The sequence below is a fragment of the Poecile atricapillus genome, chromosome 23 (assembly GCF_030490865.1).
Source record: "Poecile atricapillus isolate bPoeAtr1 chromosome 23, bPoeAtr1.hap1, whole genome shotgun sequence".
Classification (NCBI taxonomy): Eukaryota; Metazoa; Chordata; class Aves; order Passeriformes; family Paridae; genus Poecile; species Poecile atricapillus.
In genome coordinates, this window is record NC_081271.1 from 1,328,971 (window position 1) to 1,351,347 (window position 22,377).

At 50.3% G+C, this 22,377-nt stretch overlaps 3 protein-coding genes across 3 annotated transcripts in view; 1 reads left to right on the forward strand and 2 right to left on the reverse strand.

Annotated features, from left to right (window-relative positions):
• The window catches only part of LOC131587568 (uncharacterized), a 61,144-nt gene extending 52,533 nt beyond the window's left edge, over positions 1–8,611 (reverse strand). Inside the window, exons 1-8 of the mRNA XM_058855568.1 lie at positions 8,500–8,611; positions 5,298–5,477; positions 4,100–4,279; positions 3,555–3,737; positions 2,882–3,070; positions 1,701–1,880; positions 862–1,061; positions 459–605 (exon numbers count right to left, since the gene is read on the reverse strand). Of these exons, the coding sequence (XP_058711551.1) occupies positions 459–605; positions 862–1,061; positions 1,701–1,880; positions 2,882–3,070; positions 3,555–3,737; positions 4,100–4,279; positions 5,298–5,477; positions 8,500–8,569 (1,329 nt within the window). The 5' untranslated portion in view covers positions 8,570–8,611. The remainder of the gene's footprint in view (positions 1–458; positions 606–861; positions 1,062–1,700; positions 1,881–2,881; positions 3,071–3,554; positions 3,738–4,099; positions 4,280–5,297; positions 5,478–8,499) is intronic.
• A 2,520-nt stretch (positions 8,612–11,131) lies between these two features.
• TAF8 (TATA-box binding protein associated factor 8) lies at positions 11,132–17,763 on the forward strand. The gene is made up of 8 exons (XM_058856117.1): positions 11,132–11,192; positions 12,248–12,404; positions 13,034–13,132; positions 13,395–13,457; positions 13,825–13,949; positions 14,744–14,891; positions 15,457–15,599; positions 16,101–17,763. The coding sequence occupies exons 1-8, from the start codon at positions 11,133–11,135 to the stop codon at positions 16,242–16,244; spliced, it is 939 nt and encodes a 312-aa protein (XP_058712100.1). The 5' UTR covers position 11,132; the 3' UTR covers positions 16,245–17,763.
• A 1,983-nt stretch (positions 17,764–19,746) lies between these two features.
• On the reverse strand, positions 19,747–22,140 carry CIMAP3 (ciliary microtubule associated protein 3). Its single transcript, XM_058856015.1, has 6 exons — positions 22,000–22,140; positions 21,564–21,706; positions 21,211–21,309; positions 20,935–21,068; positions 20,396–20,522; positions 19,747–19,855 (listed from the first exon to the last, which is right to left on the reverse strand). Exons 1-6 carry the CDS (start codon positions 22,022–22,024, stop codon positions 19,787–19,789), a joined length of 597 nt encoding a protein of 198 aa, XP_058711998.1. The 5' UTR covers positions 22,025–22,140; the 3' UTR covers positions 19,747–19,786.
• Positions 22,141–22,377: the final 237 nt, after the last annotated feature.

A 22,377-nucleotide genomic window follows, 5' to 3' on the forward strand; every position in this document is an offset into this window, starting at 1 on the left:
AATATTTATTGCACTGCTGTTTCCAGCAGAGTGCAAACCCAAACCCCAGCTGGACCATGGCAGCACAAGCACAGAGCTCAGAGCCAGCTCTGGACTCACCTCAGCTTTTCTGGACTTCACTCCCATTTGCCTCAGCTTACCACAGTTAAGACAGCTTTTTGTTTTTTTTTTTTGAAGCTACATTTAATCTTTCTATGCTTCCTGATGTGAAATGTGGAACAATTTGTTAGTTAAAGAGCAAATCAAGCTTGTAGGTTAGAGCAAAACCCACTCCCTGCCCTGGCATCCAGCACAGCAAAAGCAGCCTCCCATGCCCTGGTGTTTATTTTTCTGACTCCAGGCATGCAAACATAAACCATAAAATCACCCAGAGCCCTCTTAGAGATGCTGTGACTGCACAAACTGTGAGTTCACCAAAGGAAGGGTGAGTGTTGCAGGGATCCAGTTTCATTTCAGTTTTCGAGTTCCACCTGGAGTTTTTTAATCTCCAGGAACAGTTTCTGTATTTCCAGCAGAGTTTTCAGCTCTTCTACAGGCACACCGCATTCAAAGGTTGATTTAATATAATGAACCTCTTGGCACACATCAGCATCATCTTCTTTCACCTGTCAAAAAGGAAAACAAACCCCAGAGGAGCCTGTGAGGATGGGCTGCAGCAGAGGCAGAGCCACCCCCTCCGAGGCTGCCCTGTCCCAGCAGGGGCTGCATCCTCCTCAGGACCAGAAATGAAAAGCCTTTGAGAAGTTTAAGCAGATTTCATGTCAGAAACCAGGCAGGGAAAGGCTGAACCACGGCAGGGGGTGGAACTGGGTGATCTTCAAGGCTCCAACCCAAACCATTGTGCAGTTTTGTGTTACTCACACACTTGGGCAGCGGTGTCCAGCTGCCATCAGGCAAACACGTGGCTGTGCCAGCGTCTCCCAAAGGCATCCTTGCATTGTCTAGGAGCTGGTAGCCAGGCAGGCACTCGAAGGTGACAGTTTCATTGCTCTGGTACCACCTCTCACCACCCAAAGGGCTTCTCAGCCTTCCGTAGAGCACTCGTGGTTCTGGACACAGCACTGAAAGCAAAACCCACGGCAGAAGGCGGCTCAGCCCGAGGTCAGAAAGAAGTTTAGGAAGGCTGAGCCAGTGCAGAAGAACTTAAAATTGTGGAGCTGTGAAATCAAGGAATCCTTCTATTCACGAGGTGAAGGTCAGAGCAGCCCCTGAGAGGCGCTGGGAGCTTGTTATGGGTTTGCTGTTTGCTGAGAGTGTCACAATCCAGGCATCCCCACCATGGGGGTGGGCATTTGGCAGTAAAGGAAAGTCAGTGAACTCCTGACCTGTGTCAGGGCCTCCTTTACACACAGCTGTCGATAAAAACTCCACTGTTACCTGGAAAACAGCAGCTTTGGGAAGGTTGTTTCTTCTGCAAAGAGGGGAAAGCCCCAAGGACAGACAGAGCCAGGCAATGCTGCACCCCAAGCCCTCTGCTCTGCCCCGGAGCACTGAGGCTGAGCAGGGAGATTTTGGAAGCACCCCTAAATTCCCATCACAGCTGCAGGAGAAAGGTGAAGTTTCATGCACCCTATACCACAGTTTGTTAGTGAATCACTACATACTCCTGCCCTGGGGGTTTGGGACACGGAACTGGAAAGAAATGTTGAAAACAGCACATTGAAAATGAAGGAACAGACGGAGGAGGGAATGTCCCTGACCTGGCTGGCAGGTGGGCAGGGGAGGGCCCCAGGTGCCATCAGCCAGGCACTGGCTCTGGGCAGCACCGCGCAGCCCGAAGCCTTCATCACAGGAGAAGTGCAGGAGCAGCCCGTAGGGAAAGGTGAAGGTCTGTGGGGTCATCCTCGCCCTCTCCACCACGGGCTTGGGGCACCGGATCACTGCAGGACAGAGCAGAGAGAATGGGCTCTGGGGACAGCAGAACCTGGGCAGAGCTGCTCCTCCCCACCCCCTGATGGCCCCGGCTGGGAGAAGCAGAGTCTGGCACTTCCCGGTGGATGATCCCGCTCCGGTGAAGGAAGCAGCATCTCCAGGCAGCCCTGCTCGCTTTAACCCATTGTTCTGAGCTCGAACACTGCCCCCAGGGCCTGGCTCACCCCGATCCCACACCTTGATCCTATACCCTGATCCCATAACCTATCCCATACCCTGATCCCACACCTTGATCCTATACCCTGATCCCATAACCTATCCCATACCCTGATCCCATACCCTGATCCCACACCTTGATCCTATACCCTGATCCCATAACCTGTCCCATACCCTGATCCCACACTCTGATCCCACACTCTGATCCCACACCCCAATCCCACACTGATCCCACACTCTGATCCCACACCCCGATCCCACACCCTGATCCCACACCCTGATCCCACACCCTGATCCCACACCCTGATCCCATACCCTGATCCTACACTGATCCCACCCCGATCCCACACTGATCCCACACTGATCCCACCCTGATCCCACACTGATCCCACACCCCAATCCCACCCCGATCCCACACTGATCCTACACTGATCCCACCCCAATCCCACACTGATCCCACCCTGATCCCACCCTGATCCCACACTGATCCCACCCTGATCCTACCCTGATCCCACCCTGATCCCACCCTGATCCCACACTCTGATCCCACACTGATCCCACCCTGATCCCACACTGATCCCACATTGATCCCACCCTGATCCCACACTGATCCCACGCTGATCCCACGCTGATCCCACCCCGATCCCATACCCCGATCCCACACTGATCCCACCCCGATCCCACACCCCGATCCCACACTGATCCCACCCTGATCCCACACTGATCCCACCCCGATCCCACCCCGATCCCACCCTGATCCCACCCCGATCCCACACCCCGATCCCACACTCACGCCTGCACTCCGGGGCAGCTCCGCTCCACACCAGCCTCTCTCCATCCTCGGAGGTGCAGTAGATGGACTCGTTCCCGATGAGGGACAGCCCCTCTGCGCAGCTGTACTTGACCTCAAAGCCGTAGGGGAACTGCTTGACCCCCAGGGCAGAGTGCTGCCCGCTGGCGATTTTGGGAGGGGGGTCGCACACTGGGTGAGGTAAAGGCAAAGTTCTCCTCATCCTCAGGTTCTCCTCATCCATGGGGAGGCAGAACGCAGGGGGTGACACCAGAGGCTCCCCGTGCTCTGCCAGAGCTGCTCCTCGCGGTCCTCCTGGCCCTGGCCAGCTTTGGCTGTGCCAGCGTTGCCAGCGTGACCCACTGAGGTGCAGCCATCCCTCAGCCCCTTCCTTATCCCCTCCTCTTTTCCAGGAGAAACCATCCTGCTCCTAAGCACGGTCAGGGAACAGAGAGCATCCAAAACCCGCTGAGGAACCCTTGGAGAAGCGGCTGCGAGCCCCATTAACCAGCACCTTTCATCCATCCCAGTTTCGGTGGGAGATGGAAATGCTGAAGCCTTCAGTGCTGTGGGTTGGGCACCTTCTCCTCACACCTCACACCTCACACCTCACACCCGACAGGATTTTCTCCCCAGGGATGGAATTGGCAGCCCCGCTGCCGCTGTCCCCACTCACCCCTGTCGCAGTAGGGCACGGGGGGTCTCCACATCCCCTCTGCCAGGCACTGAACCCTCTCGCTGCCCCTGAGCGCGAAGCCAGGCTCACACTGGAACTCCACCTGCTGCCCGAAGGTGTAGGAGGCTCTCCTGGGGCTGGTCTCTCTGCCGTGGGGGATGATCGGGCTGGGACACTGCACCCCTGGGGAACAGCAGCATCAGAGAGGAGAGATTTGCACCGAGGGATCCCCAGCAATGCGGCTTCACCGAGCCAGGACACCTCTGAGCGGAGCTGGCGGGCTCGGGGATGGGAATTACAGGCTGACAACCATTTCTCCATTTCTCCTAAGGTGCAGAAGGATGTGAGAACCCCGCGGTCAGCCAGAAACTGTGCTGAGGGGATGGCCCTGCCTCCCTGAATCCTCCTTGGAGCCGCTAAATAACCGAGGGGAGCTGCAGCTTTTCCTTTCCAGCTGCGCCACCCTTTGAGCAGCAAAATTACTGCCAGGGAGAGCCGGAGAAATCCCGCTGGATTTGGGAAAGCGAAGGAAGCGATGGACTCACTCTGGCACAGCCGGGGCACCGAGGACCACGTGAAGTTCTGGAGACAGGTGATGGTTGGGGACACGCCGGGGATCGGGGAGAAGCCGAGCCTGCAGGAGTAGCTCACGGTGCTCCCAACCGGGAACTCGCGGCGGGGCTGGAGATCGGCGAATTCCACAGGGGGAGGGTGGGGACACTGCCCTGGGGACAGAGATGGGGACACAGAGTAGGGGACACAGAGCTGGGGACACTGCCCTGGGGACAGAGATGGGGACACAGAGCTGGGGACACTGCCCTGGGGACAGAGCAGGGGACACAGAGCAAGGGACACAGAGCAAGGGACATTACAGACCCCCAGCACTGCCCTGGGGACAGAGATGGGGACACAGAGCAAGAGACACAGAGTAGGGGACACTGCCCTGGGGACAGAGATGGGGACGCAGAGTAGGGGACACTGCCCTGGGGACAGAGATGGGGACACAGAGCAAGGGACACAGAGCAAGGGACATCACAGACCCCCAGCACTGCCCTGGGGACAGAGATGGGGACACAGAGCAGGGGACACTGCCCTGGGGACATCACAGAGCCTCAGCACTGTCCTGGGGACATCACAGACCCCCAGCACTGCCCTGGGGACAGAGATGGGGACACAGAGCAAGGGACACAGAGCAAGGGACATCACAGACCCCCAGCACTGGCCTGGGGACAGAGATGGGGACACAGAGCAGGGGACACTGCCCTGGGGACATCACAGACCCCCAGCACTGTCCTGGGGACATCACAGACCCCCAGCACTGCCCTGGGGACATCACAGACCCCCAGCACTGTCCTGGGGACATCACAGACCCTCAGCACTGCCCTGGGGACATCACAGACCCCCAGCACCGGCAGCTTTTCTTTGATGGAAAACCCCCCAAAAATAAGTGAGGGACAGCAGCACCCCTGAGTGGGGCTGTGGAGTGTGTGGAGTGAAGGGAATGGGAAAAACAGTGGGGAAAATTCACCTGAGGACATGAACCGGGTGAGAATCTTTATTCTCGCTCACTTTGGTCCCTGCTGGGTGTCCCCTGCAGGAGGGGACAGCCCTGCCACGCTCCCCAGGGCGATCCCAGAGGGAATCCTGGCAGCCAGCAGCGCTCCCGCTGGCTCCCACCCTCTGAGCCCGCTCCTTCTCGGGGAGCAGCAGGTGGCAGAGGCCAGGAGGGGGGTGTGAGCTCACCTGGCACGCAGGAGGGCACCCGTGGGTACCAGCGGCCGCCGGGTGTGCAGCGCACGGTGCTGGCAGCGCCCAGCGGCACAAAGCCGGGCTGGCAGCGCAGAGTGGCCGTGCTGCCCCAGGTGAAGTTCTGAGCAGAGATCAGCTGCCCGTTCGCGATGTCGGGGATGGGACACTGAGCCCCTGCGGAGCACCAAAACACAAAATGGATTTTTGGGGGTGTTCTGGCACCGCAGCGAGCAGTGACAGCGGCTCTGGATGGGGCTGAGAGGAGACAGAGCTGCGTGGTGGCTGCAGAGACTGAGGCTTTGGGGGTGAATAAATGTAAGATATTCCTCGGGGTGTGGATGGTCTGGTATGGATGCTAACTGTGGTGCCTGTGGAAATTGCAGTCCACATAACTTTCACAGTCTTGCCTGAGAAAGTGGCCTGGGAAATGATGGGGAGGAATTAAAACAATCCTCAGAGATAGAGAACAGCCTTGCAGGTGTTGTTTGTTCCTTGTTTTCTTGCAGGAGAAGGTCGAGGGGTGCTGAACCCCACTGACCAATGATGATGATGTGTTAGTTTACTAACCAGTAAGAGTTTATTTTCTGTACTTTTCACATCTATAAAAAAAAAAAAGACCTGAGGTAATAAACCAGGGAGAAATTCTCCTGATTGACTCCCAGGAGAGTCTGTGTCATTCTTCTCACCATTCCCAATAGAGCAACAGTCTGGGACACAGCAGAGGCCTCTCCATAGTCGAGTCAGATGTTAGGAATTTATTTCAGGACATGGGTGAGAGAGCCTTGCTAAGATCCAACAGATGAAGCTCAAAGCAGGCTCAGAGGGAACATTAGAAAAAGGGGTAGAACATGAATACATGAGTTAAGATTGCTAATAAAGAGAGTAACAGAACAGAAGTGAGAGAGCCAGAAAAAGAGGAAGAGTGAGCTCTCCTTTACAATTGTTTATATAATCTATACATTGAATATTCTATTCCTTCACCAACCAATCTTTCTAAGTGTACTAATACAGTAACATTTAGTGTGTGACCTATAGAAATCACTGCTTTTGCTTATTTTTAGTTATCTCAGGGTACTTTTGACTTTTCCTTATAATGCTGGGGAGAGGGGTCTCAGTTTTATTGGGGGGAAAAATGTGTTCTGGCATACCAGACCGGTATTTTTTAATTATTCAGACCGTTCTTTCATTTGTATTTCTTCCTTAGCCTCTCTGGCTAGGGAGTCATATCTATAATTCCTTTCTGCTTCTGCCTTTCCAACAAATAAACATCCTGAACCTGCAGGGTTTCCTTCCTGCACCATCAAACCCCTTCTCTGCCCTCTCCTTGGAGCAGTGCAGTGACCCAGCCCCCGTGGGTGACTCTGGGGTGCAGCAGCCCCCTCCAGCCGTGCAAGAAAAGATGCTCTGGGCACACCTGCACCACCTCTGGCACACCTGCACCACCTCTGGCCACACCTGCACCACCTCTGGCCACACCTGCACCACCTCTGGCACACCTGCACGTGTGTCCCAACAGAAAACTCCTCTTTCCACATCTGCCATGAGAAATATCTGGGGGCTCATCACAAATAACAGAGAAAACAGAACTCCAGCAGCTCTAACTGGGATTTCTTCATGCCTGGCAGGTCACCAAGACGGAGTTAAAAACAAGTTTGAACATCCTGGCTCACATCCAGGTGCTGCAGCGTCCCACACCTGCACCGTGCCAGGGCAGGGCCACCGATGCTGCCTTTGGTGCAATCCCCATGGAAAATATCTTGGGAAAGATCTTGTTTGCTTCTCCTCGGGGCCCCAGATTAATTATTGGCACCTCATTAGTAGCGTTTGGCTTTGGGAAATGAGCTGAGAAGCATCAGAAGTAAAAGAAATAAATATTAAGAATGAAGGCAGTGTGAGGCAATGCTGGTGCAGGGAGAAGCTGGGGCAGGCTGTGCACCCTGGAGAAGTTTCTGGAAAGTTTTTGGTTTAACCAAGACCCCAACTTCCAGACAGAAACTGGTGTTTATTTCCCTTCCCAGAGACATCCATTACTCAGCAGATTTGCACTTCTCCTGTTCTGAGGTCAGCTGGGGGATCCTGGCCATGCCCCAGCTGCCCTGAGCACATCTGGAGGCTGAGGCATCACAGAATCGCTCAGAGAATCATGGAAGGGACATTAAACCCAGCCAGAGCCACCCCAGCCATGGCAGGGACACCTCCCACTGTCCCAGGTGCTCCAAACCCCATCCAACCTGACCTTGGACACTTCCAGGGATCCAGGGCTGCTCTGGGCACCTGTGCCAGGGCCTGCCCACCCTGCCAGGGAACGATTCCTGCCCAAAATCCCATCCAAACCTGCCCTAATTCACCTTACACCCAGTCCTCTTTCCCCCCCTCCCCATTCCTGGTGAAAATCCCCTCTCCAGCCCTCCTGGAGCCCTTCAGGCACTGCAAGGCTCAGTCAGCTCTTCTCAAAGCCCCGGTGGAAGGAAAGCAGAGCCCCAGGAGCCCCAGGAGAGGGGAGAACACTCACCCTGAGTCCCTGAACTCTTCCCAAAGCCCTGGTGGAAGGAGAGCAGAGCCCCAGGAGCCCCAGGAGAGGGGAGAACTCACCCCGAGTCCCTCAACTCTTCCCAAAGCCCCGGTGGAGGGAGAGCAGAGCCCCAGGAGCCCCAGGAGAGAGGAGAACTCACCCTGAGTCCCTGAACTCTTCCCAAAGCCCTGGTGGAGGGAGAGCAGAGCCCCAGGAGAGGGGAGAACTCACCCTGAGTCCCTGAGCTCTTCCCAAAGCCCTGGTGGAAGGAAAGCAGAGCCCCAGGAGAAGGGAGAACTCACCCCGAGTCCCTGAGCTCTTCCCAAAGCCCCGGTGGAAGGAGAGCAGAGCCCCAGGAGAGGGGAGAACTCACCCTGAGTCCCTGAGCTCTTCCCAAAGCCCCGGTGGAAGGAGAGCAGAGCCCCAGGAGCCCCAGGAGAGGGGAGGACTCACCCTGAGTCCCTGAGCTCTTCCCAAAGCCCCGGTGGAAGAGGAGCAGAGCCCCAGGAGCCCCAGGAGAGGGGAGAACTCACCCTGAGTCCCTGAGCTCTTCCCAAAGCCCCGGTGGAAGGAGAGCAGAGCCCCAGGAGATGGGAGAACTCACCCTGAGTCCCTCAACTCTTCCCAAAGCCCTGGTGGAAGGAGAGCAGAGCCCCAGGAGCCCCAGGAGAAGGGAGAACTCACCCCGAGTCCCTGGTGGCTGCAGCAGCAGCAGAGCCATCAGTGCCAGGAGCTGTCCCAGGGTTGGGGACATGCTGAGGGACAGGAGACAGAGCAGATCCTCTGTCTCCAGAGTCACCAGGGAACGGAAAAAAGCAGCGGGAAGTTGGGGACAGGCCAGACACGCCACTGACGCCACCCCCAGCCCTGAGATCCCCAGCTGGGCTGATAAATAAATACAATAAATAAGTAATAAAATAAATAATAAAATAATAAATAAAGGTGTTTTATGGCCTGGCCTCGTCTGAAGCTCATTTCCACCCAGGGAAAATCCCTCACATCCCCTGCACTCATGGAGCAGCAGCTAATTGAGCTGTTCCTTTACATACACTGTAAATAAACCTGTTTATTAGAGACACTTTCTATATTATTAATATTTATCTCTTTATACTTATATTATTTTATATTTTATATTTTATATTTTATATTTTGTTTTATATTTTATATTTTATATTTTATATTTTATATTTTATATTTTATATTTTATATTTTATATTTTATATTTTACATTTTATATTTTATATTTTTTATTTTTTACTTTATACTTTATATTTTATATTTTATATTTTGTTTTATATTTTATATTTTATAGTTTATAGTTTATACTTTATACTTTATACTTTATACTTTATATTTTATGTTTTTTACTTTATAGTTTATATTTATACTTTGTATTTCATGTTTTATATTTTATATTTTTTACTTTATACTTTATATTTTATATTTTAAATTTTATATTTTATACTTTCTACTTTATATTTTATACTTTATATTTTATATTTTAAACTTTATATTTTATATTTTATACTTTATATTTTATATTTTAAACTTTATATTTTATACTTTCTACTTTATATTTTATACTTTATATTTTATATTTTAAACTTTATATTTTGTACTTTCTACTTTATATTTTATACTTCATATTTTATATTTTATATTCTATACATTATATTTTATATTTTATATTTTATACATTATATTTTATGTTTATATTATATATTATTAATATTTCTATATTACTACTTCCTGTATCACGTAAACACTTCCCTTTACCAGAGATAGGACAGATTATTAAAACCCAGACAGAGCTTTCATTACAATTTCATGTTTATTATGATCTTTGCTCCCATCACAAGACAAATGACCTGCACAGAGCTTCCCTTTCACTGGATGGTTAAAAACCAACATTTATTGGTTATTCTGTTATTTGTCCTTGTGGCACTGCCATGGGCCCATGCTTGGGAAGGAAAACTGGAATTTTTGCTTTGCTAGGACAGAGGATTTGAGTTTTTCTTGGCCATGAGAAAGGTAATTAGGCAGTGAAGGGGTTGTTCCCACTAATGAGGGAATGTTCCCACTGGGATGGACTGGAGAGTGAGTGGCTCTCACCACCTTCATGCCTTTTTGTACCACCAAAATTCACTTTCCACTCCGTTCCTCCCTAGCTGTGCCCTGCCAGCTAAACAGATCGAAATGTGAAGCTTTAAAAGGCATAAAGTGATCTACAAACTGAACCTAAAAATTAACTCACAACTCATCGACTCCTCATGTGACCAAACCTGTGGCTGATTGATAAATTTTGTCCTGGCCACTTCATCATTAGCACAAATGACAAAGTCATCAAAAATCCTCAGTCAGCATCATGATCCAGCACACAGAGGATGCTTCTTGCAATGCCAGTGCCACCAGTCAGCTCCTGGTGGCGATTTTTAGCTCCTTTTCAAGTTTCTGGATCTCCAGGTGGAGTTTCTGAACTTCCAGCAGGGTTTTCAGTTCTGACAGAGGAATTCCACACTGGAAAGCTGCTTTGTTTCGAAGAATCCTCTCACACACATCACGCTTCTTCTTTGAAAGAACCAAAACAAAGGCAGAGTGAGAGTCCAGTGAGGGGTGACCAAGCAACCACCCCTGTGAAGCTGGAGCAAACGGCTATAAATGGGGAAAAAACAGGAAAAATGGGGAAAGAACAGGAAAAATGGGGCAAGAAACACGAAAATGGGGCAGCTGGTGGTACTTACACCCGTGGGTGGGGACAAATGGTTTTGGGAGCTGTCCCCAAGTGTTTTTGAGGGGTTTTAGTAAATTATTTCTAAGTGGGAACGCAGTGCCGTGACAGGAGGTTTGAGTTGGGTTCGTTGCGAAATGTGGGATAAATCATAAATATATAAATTATCTCAAATCAGGAAGTTCTTTGAGGTCGGGTGTTTGTCCACTTTTGAGCCTAATCAGCAAGAAAAGAGAGTTAATCAGTGGAGCAGGCACAGATTCATCCCTGGCTCAAGGACATCCCAAAATGAACGAGCTCCAGGGATAACTCAGGATGGCGATGGAGACTTTGCCAACTTGGCAGAATCCTGGCGGTCCCTGTGTCCTGTGGAACCCCAGAACGGTTTGGGATGGACGGGACCATGAATCTCATCTCCTTCCACCCCCTCGGGATCCAGATGTGCAGGGGAGGTGGGATGGGGGGGCGGATCCAGATGTTGCCCCTCCTCCGCACTACAACTCCCACAATGCTCCGCGCTTGGCTCCACCCGCACTACAACTCCCGCCATGCCCCGCGCTCCCGCCCACCGCCCCTCCGCACCTGGCGCATGCGCACAGCTCCATATGGCTCCAAGATGGCTGACACAGCGTCCGGCGGCTCCGGCACGGTAACGGCACCAAATCCCCGGGGCGCGGGGCCGTGAGGGCGGGTCCCGGGCGGGGCCGGGCGGGGCGGCAGCGCCCGATCCCTGCGGGGCGCGGAGGAGGCTCCGGTCAGGCCCCGGAGCGCGGAGGCGGCGGGTGGAGAGACGGAGGCGCTGATTGGCTGGAGGGCCTGCGGGGAGGCGGGGTTTGATTGGCTGAGGATGGGGCGCTCGGATTGGCTGGCGGGGAGCGGGGCGGGGCGTGAGGGGGCGGGTCCTTAAAGGGGCCGCGTCCCAAAAGTGTCAGGGGAGGTTCTATAAGGACGGGTGTGTACATCTATGTGTATATTCATATAAATATAAATATGAATATGAATGTAAATATAAATATAAATATAATTATAAATGTAAATATAAATATAAATATAAATATAAATATAAATATGTACACACAGGTGCCCATGTGGGTATGTGTGTATAGGATGCAGGTGTGTGTGTGTACCCGTGTTCCTGCTCTGTGACCCTTCCCAATCCCCTGCTCCCAGACCATTCCACCGGCTCCCACACCCTGCCTCTTCCCATCCCATCCCATGGATCACATCCAATGGATCCCATCCCATCCCATCCCATGGATCACATCCAATGGATCCCGTCCCATCCTATGGATCACATCCAGTGGATCCCATCCCATCCCATGGATCACATCCAATGGATCCCGTCCCATCCTATGGATCACATCCAATGGATCCCATCCCATCCCATCCCATCCCATCCCATGGATGACATCCAATGGATCCCATCCCATGGATCCCATCCCATCCCATGGATCCCATCCCATCCCATGGATCCCATCCTATGGATCCCATCCCATCCCATCCCATGGATCCCATCCCATCCCATGGATCCCATCCCATGGATCCCATCCCATCCCATGGATCCCATCCCATGGATCCCATCCCATCCCTCTCCCGTGTCCCTTCCAGCCGCTCTGGGGCCAGCCCTGCTTGCTCACCTCTCCTGGCGGTACAAACACTCCTCTCCCCGTCTCCTAACGGAATTCCCCATTCCCGGAATTCCAGCGGGCGGGCAGCAAGCAGGCGGGCACCCCTGCGGACAATTACCACCTGGCGCGGCGCCGGACGCTGCAGGTGGTGGTCAGCTCGCTGCTGACCGAGGCCGGCTTCGAGAGCGCCGAGAAAGCCGCGGTGGAGACGCTCACCGAGATGATCCAGAGCTGTGAGTGCCCCTGAGGGCTCATCCAGGGATTCCCCCCCCCATTCCAGAGGGGTTTGATCCCGGTTTTGTGGTATTAAAAGAGGGTTGGGTTGGTGGCTGGAGCACAGCACTGATTTCTGTGGGTTTATCCCAGCTCAGAAATCCTTATATTTTTTTATTCAGTGATTGCTCATTGGGTGCTCCCAGGAGCTCCACATATTGCTGGAATAAAGAGAAATGACAAAATTCCAGAGAAACAACGAAATTCCAGAGAAACAACGAAATTCCAGAGAAATAACAAAATTCCAGATATTTCCTTTGTGAAGTCCCTCTTGGAGCAGCTCTGCTCCTTCCCCTGTGGGTGTTGATGAAAACCTCACCTCCAGATTGTTCTGAAAGCAAGAAATGATAATTTCTGGGCTTTTTTTTCATGTTTTAGATGCGGATTTGCCTTTTGCCTCAGTGGCAAACACTGATTCTTTACTCCTTAGCATCCCCACGCTTTAATTTTAAACCCCTCATCCTGCAAAATGCCCCATTCCAGGGGCTGTTTTTCATTCCTTGCTAAATTTGTTCAAAATTCCCATCCCTGTATCTGATACAGCCGTGGCCAATGTGAGAATGAAATCCGTGGTGGTTTTATCCCGCAGATATTTCGGAAATTGGGAGGAGTGCCAAGTCCTACTGCGAGCACACAGCCAGGACCCAGCCCACGCTCTCGGACATCGTGGTGACCCTCGTGGAAATGGGTCAGCAGCTCTCTCTTCCCACTCTTTCCACCATTGGATTGGGAAATCTGCCCCCAAAATCTGGGATTTGGGCTTTGCCTGCTGCTGTGGGCACGCACAGCACATGGTTTTCCATGATCATTCCCATTATCTGCTCCCAGACCCTTCCCATTCAGAATCCCTGGCCCATCCCATTCTTGTTTTACCTGGAAAAATTCTGGAGAGAGGGGAATTTTGACAGGATGAACTCCTGGAGTGATTCCTGTTCTCTTTTGTGTTCCAGGATTCAATGTGGAAACTCTTCCTGCCTATGCCAAGCGTTCCCAGAGGATGGTGATCACTGCCCGTACGTGGGGAGCCTCTCCTGCTGTGCTGGGAGCTGGGAGTCACCTGGAATTCCTCTCTGCTGCCTTTCAGAGAGCTCCTGATGAGCTTTCTGTGGGATAATCCCAGGAATTCCAGGAATTGGGGGCTCCTGTAGTGGCACCACCGGAGGTGAAGGGACCTCGGTCACTCGGGAGAAGCCTCAGGGTGGTTTTGTTTGCAGGACAGGGAGGGTCAAAGGATCCTTTTCCCCTCTGGGATGCCAATCCCAAGGTCATGGGATGTGCTCCTTGCCTTGGATGGGGTCAGGGATGGGGTCACAGCTTTGGGGGGATGCTGGGCAGGAAGATTCCCACCTTTTCCCTGATTCCCACCTTTTCCCTCTGCAGCTCCGGTGACAAACCAACCCGTGACCCCCAAAGCCCTGACAGCTGGGCAGAACAAGCCCCATCCACCCCACATTCCCGGCCATTTCCCGGAGTTCCCAGATCCTCACACGTACATCAAGACCCCAGTGAGTGAAAACATTTTTATTCTGTTTGGGATCTGTTTGAATTCCAGGAGTGGGATGGTTTTACTGCAGTGCTGCTGCCATTTATCCAAAATATTTCTCCTGGCTTAATGCTTTCCTTCTTTGTGGATTGTGGACATCCCTTGCCATTCAGAAATCAGCCAGAATCCCTGGATTTCTGTCTGATTTTTGTGCTGGTTTGAAGTCCAGGAGTGGTGTTTATTTACTGCAGTGCTGGTGCTATTTATCCAAATATTTATCCAAATTATAGTTTTTCCTGGCTTTGAATATTCCTTGTTTGTGGATTATGGACATCCATTGGGATGGGATCCTTCCTATTACCTGCTCCCAGACTCTTCCCAGTTCAGGATCCCTGGTCCCTCCCATTATCCACTCCCTGCCCTATCCCATTACCTGCATCCAGAGCATTCCCAGTTCAGGATCCCTGATCCCTCCCATTATCCACTCCCTGCCCTATCCCATTACCTTCATCCAGAGCATTCCCAGTTCGGGATCCCTGATCCCTCCCATTATCCACTCCCTGCCCTATCCCATTACCTTCATCCAGAGCATTCCCAGTTCAGGATCCCTGGTCCCTCCCATTATCCACTCCCTGCCCTATCCCATTACCTTCATCCAGAGCATTCCAAGTTTGGGATCCCTGGTCCCTCCCAGCACATAATCCCTGGATTTCTGCCTGCTGGGCACCTGTGGATCCTGAAGAGCAGAGCCTGCAGCTCCTCCACCCCTGGGAATTTTGGAAGTGGAGCTGCTCCATCCCTTTCCTTCCCTTCCAGACCTACCGGGAGCCGGTGTCCGACTACCAGGTGCTGCGGGAAAAGGCGGCTTCCCAGCGGAGGGACGTGGAAAGGGCCCTCACACGCTTCATGGCCAAGACAGGAGAGACCCAGAGCCTCTTCAAGGATGATGTCAGCACATTCCCATGTCAGTGATTTTAATTTTGGATCCCTTTAGGGTTTGGGGAGCTAAAATGGGGAGGAAAAGCAGAAAGCAGGTCCTAAACTCCCCAAGGCTCCCTTTTTTTCTCCTGATGGAGAAAGCCTAAATCCAAATCTCATCCCAATGCTGGCTCCACCCCTGTGACCTCACCAAGGAATTTCTTCTCCCTGACATTTTCCTGCTGCTGGAAATTTTCCTGTCTCTTCTCTGTGTGATGAGAATTCCCACTTTCCCAAGGCTCGCTGGCAGCACAGCTTCATTTAAGAGGAACCCAACTTCCCAGATAATTGGGATTTTGTGGTGGAGCTCAGGAAGGAATTTCTGTGTTGAAACATGGCTGTGTCCTTGGCTGGAAATGTAGAGAGATTCAGAGAATTGGGAAGTAGAGATCTTTGAGGGATCAGGATTTCCTTTCTGATCCTTGGGAACAGCAGGAAATGTGTCCAAACCCAGAACCAGCAAATTGTTTGATCTCTGTAACTTTGTCCTTAATTTCTGAGGGGATTTCTCCCAGCTTCCTGACTGTGTCTCCTCTTTCCCCTGATCCCAGTGATTGCTGCCAGGCCTTTCACTGTGCCCTACCTGACAGCTCTGCTCCCCTCCGAGCTGGAAATGCAGCAGATGGAGGAGACGGATTCCTCGGAGCAGGACGAGCAGACGGACACCGAGAACCTCCCGCTGCACATGAGCACGGTAGGGCCACCCTGGGGGGCTCCTGGGGGCCATTCCTGCAGCTTGGAATGCTGGCTCTGCCTCCTGGGAAATGGGAAATGGAGCTGAACATTGTCCTGCTGCTTCAGCTCCCTGCAGAGTTCAGTGCAGAACGAGGCTGGAGCGGGAGCTTTCAGTAAATCCTGAATTTCAGAGGTTTCTCCTTGGATCCCACAGTTGCCCAAGGGATTTTCCTGTCTTAGAAACCAGGAGGCCTGGCCTTCAGTGCAGCTCCTTGTGTGCTTGGCTGCTGATTATCCCTCCTGCCCACAGGTTCTGGGGTTTGAACTCGGAATCCTGGAATGATTTGGGGTGGGAGGGACCATAAAAATCTTGTCCCATGGGCAGGGACACCTTCCCCTATCCCAGCCTGTTCCAGCCCAGCCTCAGACACTTCCAGGGATGGAGCAGCCACAGATTCTGTGGGCAGAAGGATTTCTAAGCCTGACTTTGTTTTTTTCTTGTTGTTTTTGGCTGTGCCAGGACGATGCAGGACCTGAGAAGGAGAACACCTCAGTGCTGCAGCAGAACAGCTCCCTGGCAGGCAGCAGGAACGGGGAGGAGAACGTGATCGACAATCCCTACCTGCGGCCCGTGAAGAAACCCAAAATCCGCAGGAAGAAGTGAGGGGGGACCTGAAATTCCTTTGGCTGCTCCAAGAAACGCACAGGGGGGTCAGGAGAGGCAGTCCAGCTGAGGAAGGAGCTCTCTGCATGGTGAACTCTGCTCCCACCCTGCCTTCCCGTGCTCCCTCTCCCCTCTGCTCACTGCAGTGCTCCAGGAAAACTGCCTGGGAATTGTCTGGGGGACTTTGGTTTCCATTCTGGGGAGGATTTCTTTTCTGAAGAGCTGGGGGACCCAGGGTTTGGAGGGACACAGAGCTTGGATTTGGAGGACACAGGAGCTGAGGGACACAGGGTTGGATTTGCATTTGGATTTGCATTTGGATTTGGATTTGGATTTGGATTTGGATTTGGATTTGGAGGACACAGGAGCTGAGGGACACAGGGTTGCATTTGGATTTGGATTTGGAGGACACAAGGATTTTCCTGCTCCCACTTCCCAGCAGAACACATTGGTGTGTTGGTGCCTGGCAGGCTGGAAAAAGAACTTCCATCAACCCTTAAATCCAAGGAATGTGTATTAGCAAAGAAACCTCCCAGGGAGGTTCCTCCTTTCGCATTCTTGGCAGGTAAAAGCAAACAAACCTTTTCTTTTATAACCTGAAGGTTTTTGGTGTGCTGGTAACGGAGTGAAGTGCAAATCCAGAGCTCCAAGGATATTTCATCCTCATTTTGCAGCTGTGCTGAGGACTCCAAACCTTCCAAGTGTGGTGGTGTCACCCCTGAGATGATTTTCCTGTCACAGCTGCTTCGGGCTCCTTTGCAGTTCATTGTTGTTTTCCACACAGCTCAAATCCTTGGAGAGTTCCCTCCTTCCCCAGTTGCTTTGGAAGCTGGAAAATGGAACAAAGCTGCACTGACGGCAGCAGTGCTTTTATCACCAAAAGTTGGGTTTTTTCCCTGCTTTATTTTTGTTTTTATCACCAAAAGTTGGGATTTTTCCCTGCTTTATTTCTGCTTTTATCACCAAAAGTTGTTTTTTTTTCCCCTGCTTTATTTCACCTTTTTATTCCCTTTATTTTTATATGTGTTGTCATTATTGGCTGGTTCTGGAGGGCTGTGCTTTCATTTTCCTTCAGCGTTTTCTTAGGCAAAATCTGGGTTATTATCCAAGAGAAAAGGCTCCTGTGGTTTGATCCAATCTCCCAAGAATTCCAAGTTCACCTCCATGCGGTTAAAAGAATCCTCCCTCTTCCCCCATCACCCAGGGAGGATGAAAACAAAAACAAGTTATTTTTTTTTTCAATGATCTCCTGCCAAAAAATCTGAAATTAAATCTCAAAACCCCCTCTGTGTGTGCCACTGTCACTTCTGCTGGTGCCTTGCTTGTACAGAATGACAAATGTACAGACACACCCTGTATATGTTTGTATATATCCAAAAGTTTTATCTTTTTTTAACTTTTTTTTTTTTTTTTCTGCAAGGAGAAAAATCCCTTGCTGGGTAGGGGAAAAAAAAAAAAAAAAAAGTGGAATGAAAATTGTAGTTTTTATGTTCATAATAAAAGAAATTTTATCTCCTATGAGCAAAACAGAGTCCTTCACATTTCAGGAGTGGGAAAATGCCTCACACATCATTTTTTTTTCTGGTTAGAAAGAATTAGGTGGAGGTGAACCACAGTATCAGCCAGGAATACAAAAATAAAGCTTTAAACAGCGTAAAAACTCCAATTTTTAGGACAAGAAAAATTCCAGGAAGCCAAATCTTGCTTCAAAACCTTGGACCAAAAAGGAACAGTTGTGACACAAAAAGTCGCGCTGGGAGAGCTCCTGAAAGTGGGAATTGGACAAATAAATTTTGGTTTTCTGGCTAAAATTGTGCTGCAGGTGAAATTTGCTAGATAAACAGGTTAAAAAAAAAGCAGAAAATTGGAAGAGGAGTGGAGCTGGAATGACAGCCAGAGGGATTTTGTCTCTCCAAGCTCTCTCTGGGATTGGGATCAGACACATCCATGTGTGGGAGGGTTTGGAAACACAGAAATCAAAAGTCTGAGGGGGAAACAGCTGCCACAACAGCAGGAACTTTCTGTTTCAGGCCACGGTTATTTTTGTGGCCAGATTCTCACTTCAAGCACTTTATTGTTGTTGTTCTGCAATTGAGAATATTTTTGTTTCAGCAGGGAAAGAGCCAAAATGCAAAAATGCAAAAATGCACCTGGTGAGGCCTGGCTGGGACAGGCCTTCCCCTCAGGCTGTTATTTTGGGCACAAAGACATTAAAAACTCTCTGAGGGTACAAAAACCACCTGAATATTCCTCATTTTTCCTCAGGTTGTGGAGGACTGGATGTGAGGGGAAAGCGGGGGGCGAGCGCCAGGAAAATCTGAGGGGAAAATGGGAACGCTCATTCCCGGCGCTGAGGAAATGGAGGAGCTGCCCTTTGGCTGTGCCTGTTTGGCTCCTTGCCTGCCTCAGGAAGGGCTGGATTTTGAGGGAAAAGTGAGGAAATCCATGGAAAAAGGGGTGATGAGCTGAGGGGGGGTGGTTTTCAAGGTTTTTTTCAAGGTTTTTTCCAAGGTTTTCAAACCCCTCAGGCGCTCGCTTCTCATCCAAAGGGATCATGGAGAGATTTGTTTTCCTGTGGGATCAAGAAGTTCAATTTTTATTTTTTTTTTCCCCCAGCAGGATTTGGGAGAGATTTGTGAGGGGAAAAGCTGGAAAATTGATGGGTTGAGATGATTTAATAGGGAAAGCAAAGGAAAACAAAGAGTTTAATCCCTGCTTCCCACAGGGGCCTCCAGTAGAGCAAGGCCTCATCCAAGGCCTTCAGCATGGAATTCATCATGGAATGACTGGAAAATCATGGAGTGGAGCCTGTGACTTGTCCAAATATCACCCAATTCCTCCCTTTCCCCCTCATTTTATACCCCAACCATGATCTGGAATATCTTTTGGGTCTGTTTGTGTGTCCCTCACAACTTCCCAACTTCTCCCTCAGGAAAGGCAGGAAAGGCCCCGGCTCTGTGCAAGCCCTGACCAGCAATGACCAAAAAAATATCCCAGTGTTAACCAAAATATTCCAATGTTAACCAAAATACCCCAATATTAACCAAAATATCCCAATATTATTGACCTTGAGTTCAGCACAAATCCAAAATACAGCCCTATTCCAGACTCTGGGAAGGAAATGCCTGGGTTTGAAAAGATTCTTTTTGGCTATTACTTTACTTTATTTTATTATTTTAGTTTATTAGGATTTTTTCAACTTATTGTACTTTAATTTTGATTTTATTTCAGTTCATTAGTTTATATTTCATCTTCAATACATTTATTTCAATACATTAAATACATAATACCTTCAATACATTTAAAACATATTAAAATATTTTAAAACATCTTCAAACTACTTTAAAACAAATTCTAGAGTTAACTTTCTTCTCAAGTGCCTGGAATGGGGCTGGTTTTGCACTTGTACTGAGCACGGGGTTGAAAATATTGAGCTGTTTTTGCTACAGCTGAGCAGAACTCATTTAAAACATTTAAAATATTTGATTTATTAAACCTGGTGGTACAGGTGAGTGTCTCCAGAGGAAGGAGGTTGTGGCTCTTCAGCTCTGGTACAACTTCAGGTAGGCCTCTCTGCCCTGATTTTTCCGGAAATTTTTATCCACAGTCATCTAAAAAAACCACAACTTTTCATTAATAACAACGAAAATGCTCCAGAAAATGAAGGGGTGAGACCTAAATCTGTGCTTTAAATGAGATTTTCTTTCCGGCAGAGCCACACGAGACAGTGGAGACCCCACTTTGCTCCCTTTGGGTGTGGAAACTTCCAGAGGAAATTTCTGAATAAAAGGTTTGAAGGGTTTTGCAAACAGGCATTTTCTGAGAGAAAATCACTTTGTATATCGTGACCAGAGCAGGGAAAAATACCAAAAAATCGTGCAAAATGTGAAGTAAAAAGGAAATTTCCTCTCTCAGGAGCAGCAGAGGACAACAGAACAGTGAAAATGGGAAGTGAAAAGGAAATTTTTTCTCTCAGAAGCACTGAGGTAGGAAAGGATAACAAAACATGGAGGAAATGGGAAATAAAAAAGAAATTTCCTCCCTCAGAAGCAGGAAAGGAAAACAAAACAATGAAAATATGAAGTGAAAAGGAAATTTGCTGTCTCAGATGCTTTGAGCAAGGAATAACATCCCCTCATCGCCATCCTTACCTTCTGGACCTGCATCTTCACCATCCTCCGGGGTAGTGCTGGCACTGCAGCCCAATCTGGAGCCCCAAACTTCATCGGCCAAGTGACTTTTCTGCCTATAGGCTGATCTATGTTGTAATTTCCAGGCCTAAAGGAAACAGGCAGCAGATATCTCAATTTTTGGAGCTGGTTTTGGAGTTTGTGATTCCAGAATTTATCTCTGTGGTCATGGAAAATGCAATTATTCCTTAATAGCAACAATAATGCCTCAGAAAAGGAAGATGTGAGACAGCATCAAGAGGCTTGGCCTGGGCTTTGAAGCAGGTTTTGTTTCCAGCAGGGAAAGATCCATGGGAATTCCATGCTGTGGTGTCTCAGTCATTGTTCTAAGCTAAAGCCTAAAGCAGGGGGAGCTTTTTGGAGATAAAATATTTCTTTTTGGAGATAAAAAGCTTTTTTTGGAGATCAGATGCTTTACAGGGAACTCCATCCCCATCTCCCATTTGTACATTTCTCCCTGCCAGGACTCCTGCTCATTGTGAGAACAAGATTTAAATTACCCAGGGAACAAATCCTTATCCAGAAGCCTGGTTGGGAATCGTGGGCTGCTGGAGGAAAAGGGAACACGGGCAGGCTGGCACCTCCTCTCTTCCCCCAGGAAGGGCTGGTACGCAGCAGGGCCAGGCGTCACCGTCTGCAGGGACAAAAACCCCTCAGGATGGAGCATTTCATGCCAAAAATTCCCACATTCTCAGAGCAGCAGCCAGGTGGGCGTCACAGCCTTGCTGGGGGAATATTTTGGCTGCTTTTCCCCTCTTTTTTGGCCCTCTCCTTACCTGAGTCTTCCACTGGAAGCGCGGGGCTGTCCTGGCTCCCATCACGTACCCCCTGCTGCTCATGGGTCGGGTGCTTATGGAAGATTTGAGGATGTTTGACTGGAGTTTGAAAGCCAAAATGATTTATTGACATTTTAAAGGCCCCCGTTTGCTGGGCAGGATTATCTGAGCAGCAAAAGTTATTCCTAATAATTCCCTTAATTCCTCACTATTGCAGAGCCTCGGGTGGGAAAGGAGATAATTCGTTTTTCCAGGTGGATGTGGGACATCCTGCAGTGGGTTTGCAGGGCAAGTGTGGCTCTATCACTCCTGTGCCTTCTCTAAAGGAGCCCCGAGATGAAAGAACAGCTCACCTCTGGCCCCAGGTAACAGCCTGGCCCCAGGAAAGGGCTTCCCCGCATCCCTGGCATCTCGATTCCCAGCCTGTCTGGGGCAAAGTAGTAGGGGAACATTTTCCGGTCTTGGGTTGTCCCAAAGGAGATGTGCTTGTCCACAGCTGGGGGACAGGCACAGGGAAATGCCACCAGTGGGATAAACAAGAAAAAAAGACAGAAAAGAGAGAAAAGAGTGATCATGTGCTGCTTTCTGCATTCATCTCCCAGGTGGGAACCTCCCTCAGCCCTGGATATTTGGGAGGGCTCTGCCTGTCCGAAGCCACAAAGGGCTGATTTTCCCCAGCCCGAGCAGGGAATTGGGATCTGAGATCGCTGGGGAAGCTGATGCCATGGGGGAAGTGAAGGAGAAGAAAACACAGCCCCCCTGGGTGCCCCCACCTCAGCCAGCTCTCACCTTTTGGGTTGTGCCCTGCTGCCATCCTGCCCTGCCAGAGCTTCCTGGGATGGGAATTGCGTGCTCAGTTGCTACAGCCGCGGAGCAGGGGGATGGAAGCACGGGCAGGGGGCTGGGAAAAGCCGAGGATTTGGCATTTCCCTGTGGAATGTGCTGGGCTGGCCTCGGGGAGCAGCCTGAGGTTGTGATGTCGTAGACTTGAGGATGTGACAGCAGTTCCCTGGAGATGTGGCAACAGTTCCTTGGAGGTGTGACAACAGTTCCCTGGAGATGGGACAACAGTTCCTCTTTTGGTTTCCAAGTGGCTGCCAGGGCATGGCAGGAAAAAATCCCTGGCTTGGATGAAGTCCAAACCCTTCCCCAAGCAAAAGTGTCAAC